Source organism: Oncorhynchus gorbuscha, unplaced genomic scaffold (assembly GCF_021184085.1).
Source record: "Oncorhynchus gorbuscha isolate QuinsamMale2020 ecotype Even-year unplaced genomic scaffold, OgorEven_v1.0 Un_scaffold_4071, whole genome shotgun sequence".
Lineage (NCBI taxonomy): Eukaryota > Metazoa > Chordata > Actinopteri > Salmoniformes > Salmonidae > Oncorhynchus > Oncorhynchus gorbuscha.
In genome coordinates this window covers 27,503-39,378 of record NW_025748177.1, presented here as the reverse complement: position 1 = coordinate 39,378, position 11,876 = coordinate 27,503, and the positions used below count along the sequence as shown (strand labels likewise).

At 42.6% G+C, this 11,876-nt stretch overlaps 1 protein-coding gene across 1 annotated transcript in view; it reads right to left on the bottom strand.

Moving 5' to 3' along the window:
• Positions 1-209: 209 nt before the first annotated feature.
• The window catches only part of LOC124028349 (ABC transporter G family member 23-like), a gene marked incomplete at its 5' end in the record, with an annotated part of 38,692 nt that continues 27,025 nt past the window's right edge, over positions 210-11,876 (bottom strand). Inside the window, 5 exons of the mRNA XM_046340453.1 lie at positions 210-326; positions 2,789-2,957; positions 3,251-3,347; positions 3,577-3,757; positions 8,878-8,952. Of these exons, the coding sequence (XP_046196409.1) occupies positions 222-326; positions 2,789-2,957; positions 3,251-3,347; positions 3,577-3,757; positions 8,878-8,952 (627 nt within the window). The remainder of the gene's footprint in view (positions 327-2,788; positions 2,958-3,250; positions 3,348-3,576; positions 3,758-8,877; positions 8,953-11,876) is intronic.

The window sequence follows — 11,876 nt, the reverse complement described above, 5'->3', positions numbered from 1 at the left end:
GAGAAGAGAACAGAACAGAAGAGAGGAGAGGAGAAGAGAGGAGAAGAGAAGAGAAGAGAGGAGAGGAGAAGAGAGGAGAAGAGAAGAGAGGAGAAGAGAAGAGAAGAGAGGAGAAGAGAACAGAACAGAAGAGAAGAGAGGAGAAGAGAAGAGAAGAGAGAAGAACAGAAGAACAAGGTAAGAAGATGAGACTAGACTAGAGACAGGTCCAGAGGTAGGTCTCACCTCTTGGTCAGGTAGCTGGTAAAATTCTTTCCAAACCCGATGACGGCCCAGTACTCTCCGTTATAGGCCCCTGCAAAAGCCTCAGCATGGGACAGGTTCACCTAGGGCAGGGAGGGACAGGGGACACCATCAGTGACTATAGCTAGGTCTTAAATTACACCCTATTCCTCCATCTAGTGGACTAAGTCTGACCAGCAGGACAGTGTTACACCCTATTCCTCCATCTAGTGGACTAAGTCTGACCAGGAGGACAGTGTTACACCCTATTCCTCCATATAGTGGACTACTTCCCAGTGAGCAGGGTCCAATGCCTTTGTCCATTGATGTTGAAATTTGGTCCGTCTGCCCTGGCTTTGATTTCAACAACCACAGACAACGTTTTCTGGTCACCTCTGTACACGCCTCAATCTGGTCCCAATAAAGTATACTGTACAGCACTGCACTGTACTCTATTGTACTGTCCAAACTTGTGAAACAGACATTATGATTGGTTAAGATTTGGTCCGGTTCAGACCAATCAAATGTGGTTTTTATTTGGGGGCGGAGCTCATTAGAATAATGTTCATTTTCAGATTTACATTTTGGTAATTCAGCAGACGCTCTTATCCAGAGAGACTTTCAGTCAGAGCATTCAACTAAGGTACATAAACAATCACACATCACAGTCAAAGCAAGAAAAATGCACCTTTGTTTAAATAAAGGTTACATTTCTTTTTTAAGTCCTAAAGAGATTTACAAGGTTATCAAAACGTCACCCCAGGGTAAGAATGTTAAACACAGCCCTTATTCAAAGTGTTTCTAAAATCCACTATGGGAAAAATGAATGGTGGAAAAATGATTGGAACCATTTCCCTGTTTGACCGCTAGGTTTTATGGGTATTATGACTCATAATGTGGTACTCTATACATCTTTTAGACTTAATTTTGCTCACGGGATTTTGACAAGGAGGACAGTGTGGTAGATACGCAAACTGTTTCGTCGTACTGTAATAACAAAACACACAATTCCTTTTAAAGGTGGATTATGGGAGTTGGCTCTGAAAGTGCTTTTGCTTGGCTTGTTTCTGTACAGCACGTACTGTAGGTCCTTCTGTAGCTCAGTTGGTAGAGCATGGCGCTTGTGTCATGCAGGTGAAATAGGACCCAAACGCGACTTAACAGAAACAGAGTTTATTAATGTTCAAAACATAACTGAAATCCTCTAGAATTTTAGAGGGGATAACAACTGGAATTCACAGATGGCATATAGCGCAGGACTTTAAGAGACACCTGCTCACATAAACAAGTCACAAACACGCTTGTTTCTGAAAACAGCACGTTTAAATCACGGTAAAAATAACAAAACAGGGCGAAAGTCCTTGGCATTGTTCAAGGAACCGACGGAACAGGAACGGATCACAAAGGAATAAAATAGGAGTCTAAAATCAGGGAAAATCCTTGGCTAAATGATGATTAGGGGAATAGGAACATTGGGACAGGAAGAACACAGAGAGAAGAGAGAGCGAGAGAGTTGAGAGAGAGAGGGAGGGGGAGAGAGAAGGATAGAACCAAACAAGACCAGCAGAGGGAAACGAATAGCATGGGGAGCACAGGGACAAGACATGACAATAAATGACAAACATGACAGCTTGTAACGCCAGGGTAGTGGGTTCGATCCCCGGGACCACCCATACGTAGAACAAAACACATGACTGTAAGTCGCTTTGGATAAAAGCGTCTGCTAAATGGCATATAATATATATATAACAAGTCCTTGGCTTGTTCCTGTACAGCACGTACTGTAATAACAAAACACACAAGTCCTTGGCTTGTTCCTGTACAGCACGTAATATAATAACAAAACACACAAGTCCTTGGCTTGTTCCTGTACAGCACGTACTGTAATAACAAAACACACAAGTCCTTGGCTTGTTCCTGTACAGCACGTACTGTAATAACAAAACACACAAGTTCTTGGCTTGTTCCTGTACAGACACACAGCACATGAACGTGCTTTTCCTTGGCTTGTTCCTGTACAGACACACAGCACATGAACGTGCTTTTCCTTGGCTTGTTCCTGTACAGACACACAGCACATGAATGTGCTTTTCCTTGGCTTGTTCCTGTACAGACACTCAGCACATGAACGTGCTTTTCCTTGGCTTGTTCCTGTACAGACACACAGCACATGAACGTGCTTTTCCTTGGCTTGTTCCTGTACAGACACACAGCACATGAATGTGCTTTTCCTTGGCTTGTTCCTGTACAGACACACAGCACATGCACGTGCTTTTGGAATGATAAAGAGCAGAGCAGAAGTGAAACCAGCTACCTAGAGGTAAACAGGGACTGAGTGTAGAGTGTAACTCTTCTTACTTCCTCTTTTAGGCCGTGCCCCTCCTCCACAACAAACTCTGTCTGACCCCTTAATACCGAACAAACAGACATTTAGTTTGCCTCCAGACTGAAACAGGAGGGATTACCTGAACTTGTCCAATAAGAAACGCTTGTTTTTCCTTTTCCGTGGCAAAACGCTTTGCTACGGTATGCATAATGAATGCCACCCAGTTGTTTGGTCCAGTACCTGTTGCACGCTGGAGTTGTCCAGGAAGGAGAGCAGGGATTGGCTATAGGAGCTGGAGGAGGTCTCATTGTTGACCACAGCCACCTGTATTTCTTTGGGGTCTCCTCCGATACACAGACACATCAGAGAGATCTGGATGACTGGCAGCAGGAACTGGAAACACAGGGACCTGGACAGATACCAGACAAGGGGCAAATACTATTGGAAATCTTTCATTCTCATTCTACTACTACTCCTCTTCGTCATCATCCTCTGCCTCCTCCTCATCATCATCCTCACCACCACCATCATTATAATCGTTATCATCCTCATAAACACCATCACCCTTCATCATCATCACCACTACCATTAGCACTACCACCCTTCATCTACTCCCTCCACAACCACCATCACTCCCTTAATCATCACCACCACCACCAAAATCACTATCATCATCACTACCACCACCATCATCATCCTCACCCTGGCATTCTCTTCATCCGCACCGTGGTCTTGATAATCAGAGCTGCGATGTTCCTCCACTTTGGCATCACATGCCTGACTCGTACCTTCCAGTCCGCTACACACACACACACACACACACACACACACACACACACACACACACACACACACACACACACACACACACACACACACACACACACACACACACACACACACGCACACGCACACGCACACAGTTTAAGCAGCAATGTTCAGCAATATTCGTCTACAGTGTAGTGTCCATACAACCCTACATTTACCTGAGTATATACAGTGTTGTGTCCATACAACCCTACATTTACCTGAGTATTTGGGCAGCTCTTCTACTGGTCCCGATCCGGCTCCCAGGATTGGTAGACTCTCGTCCCGGCCGCTCTCGAATGATTGGCTGCTCTCTAGGACCCCGCCCAGAGGGGAGGTGCTGTGTTTGGAGTCCACCTGGTCTGAGGTCTCACACAGCTGCAGGAAGGCTTTCTCCAGGGTCTGCAGTGGGTGGATGGGGCAGTAGAGGAGATAGACAACACAGTCACTTGAACACACAGATAACACAGTCAAGGGTTTATATGATCAGTGGTCAACACAGAAAGCAGTCAACACAGAAAGCAGTCAACACAGTCAAACGTCTCACATAGCTGTAGGAGTCAGTGGGTGGGTGGTAGGAGGAAATAGGGTCAATGTAGGGCAACTGTTAGCAGGACTGTTGTCTAGTGGTGATAAAGGGTTACTGTTAACAGGACTGTTGTCTAGTGGTGATAAAGGGTTACTGTTAACAGGACTGTTATCTAGTGGTGATAAAGGGTTACTGTTGTCTAGTGGTGATAAAGGGTTACTGTTAACAGGACTGTTGTCTAGTGGTGATAAAGGGTTACTGTTAGCAGGACTGTTGTCTAGTGGTGATAAAGAGTTACTGTTAACAGGACTGTTGTCTAGTGGTGATAAAGGGTTACTGTTGTCTAGTGGTGATAAAGGGTTACTGTTAACAGGACTGTTGTCTAGTGGTGATAAAGGGTTACTGTTAACAGGACTGTTATCTAGTGGTGATAAAGGGTTACTGTTGTCTAGTGGTGATAAAGGGTTACTGTTAACAGGACTGTTGTCTAGTGGTGATAAAGGGTTACTGTTAGCAGGACTGTTGTCTAGTGGTGATAAAGAGTTACTGTTAACAGGACTGTTGTCTAGTGGTGATAAAGGGTTACTGTTAACAGGACTGTTGTCTAGTGGTGATAAAGGGTTACTGTTAGCAGGACTGTTGTGTAGTGGTGATAAAGGGTTACTGTTAACAGGACTGTTGTGTAGTGGTGATAAAGAGTTACTGTTGTCTAGTGGTGATAAAGGGTTACTGTTAGCAGGACTGTTGTCTAGTGGTGATAAAGAGTTACTGTTGTCTAGTGGTGATAAAGAGTTACTGTTAACAGGACTGTTGCCTAGTGGTGATAAAGGGTTACTGTTAACAGGACTGTTGTCTAGTGGTGATAAAGAGTTACTGTTAACAGGACTGTTGTCTAGTGGTGATAAAGGGTTACTGTTAACAGGACTGTTGTCTAGTGGTGATAAAGAGTTACTGTTAGCAGGACTGTTGTCTAGTGGTGATAAAGGGTTACTGTTGTCTAGTGGTGATAAAGGGTTACTGTTGTGTAGTGGTGATAAAGGGTTACTGTTATCTAGTGGTGATAAAGAGTTACTGTTAACAGGACTGTTGTCTAGTGGTGATAAAGAGTTACTGTTGTCTAGTGGTGATAAAGGGTTACTGTTGTCTAGTGGTGATAAAGGGTTACTGTTAACAGGACTGTTGTCTAGTGGTGATAAAGGGTTACTGTTAACAGGACTGTTGTCTAGTGGTGATAAAGGGTTACTGTTAACAGGACTGTTGTCTAGTGGTGATAAAGGGTTACTGTTAACAGGACTGTTGTCTAGTGGTGATAAAGGGTTACTGTTAACAGGACTGTTATCTAGTGGTGATAAAGAGTTACTGTTAACAGGACTGTTGTCTAGTGGTGATAAAGGGTTACTGTTGTCTAGTGGTGATAAAGGGTTACTGTTAACAGGACTGTTGTCTAGTGGTGATAAAGGGTTACTGTTAACAGGACTGTTATCTAGTGGTGATAAAGGGTTACTGTTGTCTAGTGGTGATAAAGGGTTACTGTTAACAGGACTGTTATCTAGTGGTGATAAAGGGTTACTGTTAACAGGACTGTTGTCTAGTGGTGATAAAGAGTTACTGTTAACAGGACTGTTGTCTAGTGGTGATAAAGGGTTACTGTTAACAGGACTGTTGTGTAGTGGTGATAAAGAGTTACTGTTGTCTAGTGGTGATAAAGGGTTACTGTTAGCAGGACTGTTGTCTAGTGGTGATAAAGAGTTACTGTTGTCTAGTGGTGATAAAGAGTTACTGTTAACAGGACTGTTGTCTAGTGGTGATAAAGGGTTACTGTTAACAGGACTGTTGTCTAGTGGTGATAAAGAGTTACTGTTAACAGGACTGTTGTCTAGTGGTGATAAAGAGTTACTGTTAACAGGACTGTTGTCTAGTGGTGATAAAGAGTTACTGTTAACAGGACTGTTGTCTAGTGGTGATAAAGGGTTACTGTTGTCTAGTGGTGATAAAGGGTTACTGTTGTCTAGTGGTGATAAAGAGTTACTGTTGTCTAGTGGTGATAAAGGGTTACTGTTAACAGGACTGTTGTCTAGTGGTGATAAAGAGTTACTGTTAACAGGACTGTTGTCTAGTGGTGATAAAGAGTTACTGTTAACAGGACTGTTGTCTAGTGGTGATAAAGGGTTACTGTTAACAGGACTGTTGTCTAGTGGTGATAAAGAGTTACTGTTGTCTAGTGGTGATAAAGAGTTACTGTTAACAGGACTGTTGTCTAGTGGTGATAAAGGGTTACTGTTGTCTAGTGGTGATAAAGGGTTACTGTTAACAGGACTGTTGTCTAGTGGTGATAAAGGGTTACTGTTAACAGGACTGTTGTCTAGTGGTGATAAAAGTTACTGTTAACAGGACTGTTGTCTAGTGGTGATAAAGGGTTACTGTTGTCTAGTGGTGATAAAGGGTTACTGTTAGCAGGACTGTTGTGTAGTGGTGATAAAGGGTTACTGTTAACAGGACTGTTGTGTAGTGGTGATAAAGAGTTACTGTTGTCTAGTGGTGATAAAGGGTTACTGTTAGCAGGACTGTTGTCTAGTGGTGATAAAGAGTTACTGTTGTCTAGTGGTGATAAAGAGTTACTGTTAACAGGACTGTTGCCTAGTGGTGATAAAGGGTTACTGTTAACAGGACTGTTGTCTAGTGGTGATAAAGAGTTACTGTTAACAGGACTGTTGTCTAGTGGTGATAAAGGGTTACTGTTAACAGGACTGTTGTCTAGTGGTGATAAAGAGTTACTGTTAGCAGGACTGTTGTCTAGTGGTGATAAAGGGTTACTGTTGTCTAGTGGTGATAAAGGGTTACTGTTGTGTAGTGGTGATAAAGGGTTACTGTTATCTAGTGGTGATAAAGAGTTACTGTTAACAGGACTGTTGTCTAGTGGTGATAAAGAGTTACTGTTGTCTAGTGGTGATAAAGGGTTACTGTTGTCTAGTGGTGATAAAGGGTTACTGTTAACAGGACTGTTGTCTAGTGGTGATAAAGGGTTACTGTTAACAGGACTGTTGTCTAGTGGTGATAAAGGGTTACTGTTAACAGGACTGTTGTCTAGTGGTGATAAAGGGTTACTGTTAACAGGACTGTTGTCTAGTGGTGATAAAGGGTTACTGTTAACATGACTGTTATCTAGTGGTGATAAAGAGTTACTGTTAACAGGACTGTTGTCTAGTGGTGATAAAGGGTTACTGTTGTCTAGTGGTGATAAAGGGTTACTGTTAACAGGACTGTTGTCTAGTGGTGATAAAGGGTTACTGTTAACAGGACTGTTATCTAGTGGTGATAAAGGGTTACTGTTGTCTAGTGGTGATAAGGGTTACTGTTAACAGGACTGTTATCTAGTGGTGATAAAGGGTTACTGTTAACAGGACTGTTGTCTAGTGGTGATAAAGAGTTACTGTTAACAGGACTGTTGTCTAGTGGTGATAAAGGGTTACTGTTAACAGGACTGTTGTCTAGTGGTGATAAAGGGTTACTGTTAGCAGGACTGTTGTGTAGTGGTGATAAAGGGTTACTGTTAACAGGACTGTTGTGTAGTGGTGATAAAGAGTTACTGTTGTCTAGTGGTGATAAAGGGTTACTGTTAGCAGGACTGTTGTCTAGTGGTGATAAAGAGTTACTGTTGTCTAGTGGTGATAAAGAGTTACTGTTAACAGGACTGTTGTCTAGTGGTGATAAAGGGTTACTGTTAACAGGACTGTTGTCTAGTGGTGATAAAGAGTTACTGTTAACAGGACTGTTGTCTAGTGGTGATAAAGAGTTACTGTTAACAGGACTGTTGTCTAGTGGTGATAAAGGGTTACTGTTGTCTAGTGGTGATAAAGGGTTACTGTTGTCTAGTGGTGATAAAGAGTTACGGTTGTCTAGTGGTGATAAAGGGTTACTGTTAACAGGACTGTTGTCTAGTGGTGATAAAGAGTTACTGTTAACAGGACTGTTGTCTAGTGGTGATAAAGAGTTACTGTTAACAGGACTGTTGTCTAGTGGTGATAAAGGGTTACTGTTGTCTAGTGGTGATAAAGGGTTACTGTTGTCTAGTGGTGATAAAGAGTTACTGTTGTCTAGTGGTGATAAAGGGTTACTGTTAACAGGACTGTTGTCTAGCGGTGATAAAGAGTTACTGTTAACAGGACTGTTGTCTAGTGGTGATAAAGAGTTACTGTTAACAGGACTGTTGTCTAGTGGTGATAAAGGGTTACTGTTAACAGGACTGTTGTCTAGTGGTGATAAAGAGTTACTGTTGTCTAGTGGTGATAAAGAGTTACTGTTAACAGGACTGTTGTCTAGTGGTGATAAAGGGTTACTGTTGTCTAGTGGTGATAAAGGGTTACTGTTAACAGGACTGTTGTCTAGTGGTGATAAAGGGTTACTGTTAACAGGACTGTTGTCTAGTGGTGATAAAGAGTTACTGTTAACAGGACTGTTGTCTAGTGGTGATAAAGGGTTACTGTTAGCAGGACTGTTGTCTAGTGGTGATAAAGGGTTACTGTTAGCAGGACTGTTGTCTAGTGGTGATAAAGGGTTACTGTTAACAGGACTGTTGTCTAGTGGTGATAAAGGGTTACTGTTAACAGGACTGTTGTCTAGTGGTGATAAAGGGTTACTGTTAGCAAACCCAAAAAATAAACTGGACACTAAGGCAACAGTCAAAAGTTAAAATGCCAACAAACATGCTAGACTTCAACACTGATAGATGTTAATTCTATTAGCAGTCCACTCCGTCAGCAGTCCACTCCGTCAGCAGTCCACTCCGTCAGCAGTCCACTCCGTCAGCAGTCCACTGTGTCAGCAGTCCACTCCGTCAGCAGTCCACTCCGTCAGCAGTCCACTCTGTCAGCAGTCCACTCCGTCAGCAGTCTAATCCGTCAGCAGTCTACTCTGTCAGCAGTCCACCCTGTCAGCAGTCTACTCCGTCAGCAGTCTACTCCGTCAGCAGTCCACTTTGTTGTAGGGTACTCACCGGTGCATTGTGCTGTTTCATCATGGTTTCTGGATGTCCCTCGGCCAACAGTCGGCCATTCCTCATCAGACCCACCTGGAGAGATAGAAAACAGCATGGTTATTTACAATGGAGTTGAGGAAGGAGGCGAGGAGAGAGGATGTGAGGAATCAAGGAAAGATTAAGAAATAGCCTTAGTCAAGAATGTTCCTGTAGGACAGGTCTTAGTGTGACAGGAGAGATATCTGCTCATGGTATAATTATATCACTAACGTCAGGTGGTGAAGGCTCAGGCCCAGTCATCATGTCACCTATGTCCTAGTTGGTTTGCTCTCTCTGTGAACACTGGAGCCGTGTAGCTACTGAGGAGGGGCCTGATTCAGTCGTTGGAGTCATATCAAACATTGTGGAAAAAGTCACCACATTGGGTGATACATAACTTTCTCACTGTAAACTGAATAAAGAAATGATTCAAATAGTGGCTAGAGAGTAGCTATCCTCTATCAATCTTAGGTATTTGTTAATGTTGTTATCTGCATTGGGCCATTGACAAACTGATGACCAACAAGGTGTTTATAATGAAGCCATGAGTTCTTATGGATGAATATAACACAGAGGTAGAACTGTAGAGTAGAACACAGAGGTAGAACTGTAGAGTAGAACACAGAGGTAGAACTGTAGAGTAGAACACAGAGGTAGAACTGTAGAGTAGAACACAGAGGTAGAACTGTAGAGTAGAACACAGAGGTAGAACTGTAGAGTAGAACACAGAGGTAGAACTGTAGAGTAGAACACAGAGGTAGTACAATAGACTAGAACACAGAGGTAGTACAGTAGACTAGAACACAGAGGTAGAACTGTAGACTAGAACACAGAGGTAGTACTGTAGAGTAGAACACAGAGGTAGAACTGTAGAGTAGAACACAGAGGTAGAACTGTAGACTAGAACACAGAGGTAGAACTGTAGAGTAGAACACAGAGGTAGAACTGTAGAGTAGAACACAGAGGTAGAACTGTAGACTAGAACACAGAGGTTGAACTGTAGACTAGAACACAGAGGTAGAACTGTAGAGTAGAACACAGAGGTAGAACTGTAGACTAGAACACAGAGGTAGAACTGTAGAGTAGAACACAGAGGTAGAACTGTAGAGTAGAACACAGAGGTAGAACTGTAGACTAGAACACAGAGGTAGAACTGTAGAGTAGAACACAGAGGTAGAACTGTAGACTAGAACACAGAGGTAGAACTGTAGAGTAGAACACAGAGGTAGAACTGTAGAGTAGAACACAGAGGTAGTACAATAGACTAGAACACAGAGGTAGTACAGTAGACTAGAACACAGAGGTAGAACTGTAGACTAGAACACAGAGGTAGAACTGTAGACTAGAACACAGAGGTAGTACAGTAGACTAGAACACAGAGGTAGAACTGTAGAGTAGAACACAGAGGTAGAACTGTAGAGTAGAACACAGAGGTTGAACTGTAGACTAGAACACACTGTGGTAATAGAATGTGCCCTAAATACAGTCTGAATACATTACACAGGTGGTACAAGGAACCACTGTGTCCCAAATGGCACCCTATTCCCTATTTCGTGCACTACTTTTAACCTGAGCCTTATGGGTCCTGGTAGAAAGTAGTGCACTATAATAATAATAATGATATGGTGTCATTTGGAACATAGAGAGTCTTATCAGTGTGTTTCCAGTCAGATCTGTGTTGAGTGTGAGAAGCTAAATGCAGAATACAGTACTATGCACTTCACACTACTTTCACTTCTGCCTTAGTGGTTCAGCAGGACAATGCAACTGGCTACAATAGAGAAGTGAGAACTGATCCATCTCTCTGGTTAACAACATCTGCTAAATTACTCAGATGTAAATGTCTGTCTCGTGGTAATAGGTTAGAGGGGATACAGTAGGCAGAAGTTGTCTAAATGTCTGTCTCGTGGTAATAGGTTAGAGGGGATGGAATACAGTAGGCAGAAGTTGTCTAAATGTCTGTCTCGTGGTAATAGGTTAGAGGGGAGGGAATACAGTAGGTAGAAGTTGTCTAAATGTCTGTCTCGTGGTAATAGGTTAGAGGGAATACAGTAGGCAGAAGTTGTCTAAATGTCTGTCTCATGGTAATAGGTCAGAGGGAATACAGTAGGCAGAAGTTGTCTAAATGTCTGTCTCGTGGTAATAGGTTAGAGGGAATACAGTAGGCAGAAGTTGTCTAAATGTCTGTCTCGTGGTAATAGGTTAGAGGGAATACAGTAGGCAGAAGTTGTCTAAATGTCTGTCTCGTGGTAATAGGTCAGAGGGAATACAGTAGGCAGAAGTTGTCTAAATGTCTGTCTCATGGTAATAGGTTAGAGGGGATGGAATACAGTAGGCAGAAGTTGTCTAAATGTCTGTCTCATGGTAATAGGTTAGAGGGAATACAGTAGGCAGAAGTTGTCTAAATGTCTGTCTCATGGTAATAGGTTAGAGGGAATACAGTAGGCAGAAGTTGTCTAAATGTCTGTCTCGTGGTAATAGGTCAGAGGGAATACAGTAGGCAGAAGTTGTCTAAATGTCTGTCTCGTGGTAATAGGTTAGAGGGAATACAGTAGGCAGAAGTTGTCTAAATGTCTGTCTCATGGTAATAGGTCAGAGGGAATACAGTAGGCAGAAGTTGTCTAAATGTCTGTCTCATGGTAATAGGTTAGAGGGAATACAGTAGGCAGAAGTTGTCTAAATGTCTGTCTCATGGTAATAGGTCAGAGGGAATACAGTAGGTAGAAGTTGTCTAAATGTCTGTCTCATGGTAATAGGTCAGAGGGAATACAGTAGGCAGAAGTTGTCTAAATGTCTGTCTCGTGGTAATAGGTTAGAGGGAATACAGTAGGCAGAAGTTGTCTAAATGTCTGTCTCGTGGTAATAGGTTAGAGGGAATACAGTAGGCAGAAGTTGTCTAAATGTCTGTCTCGTGGTAATAGGTCAGAGGGAATACAGTAGGCAGAAGTTGTCTAAATGTCTGTCTCATGGTAATAGGT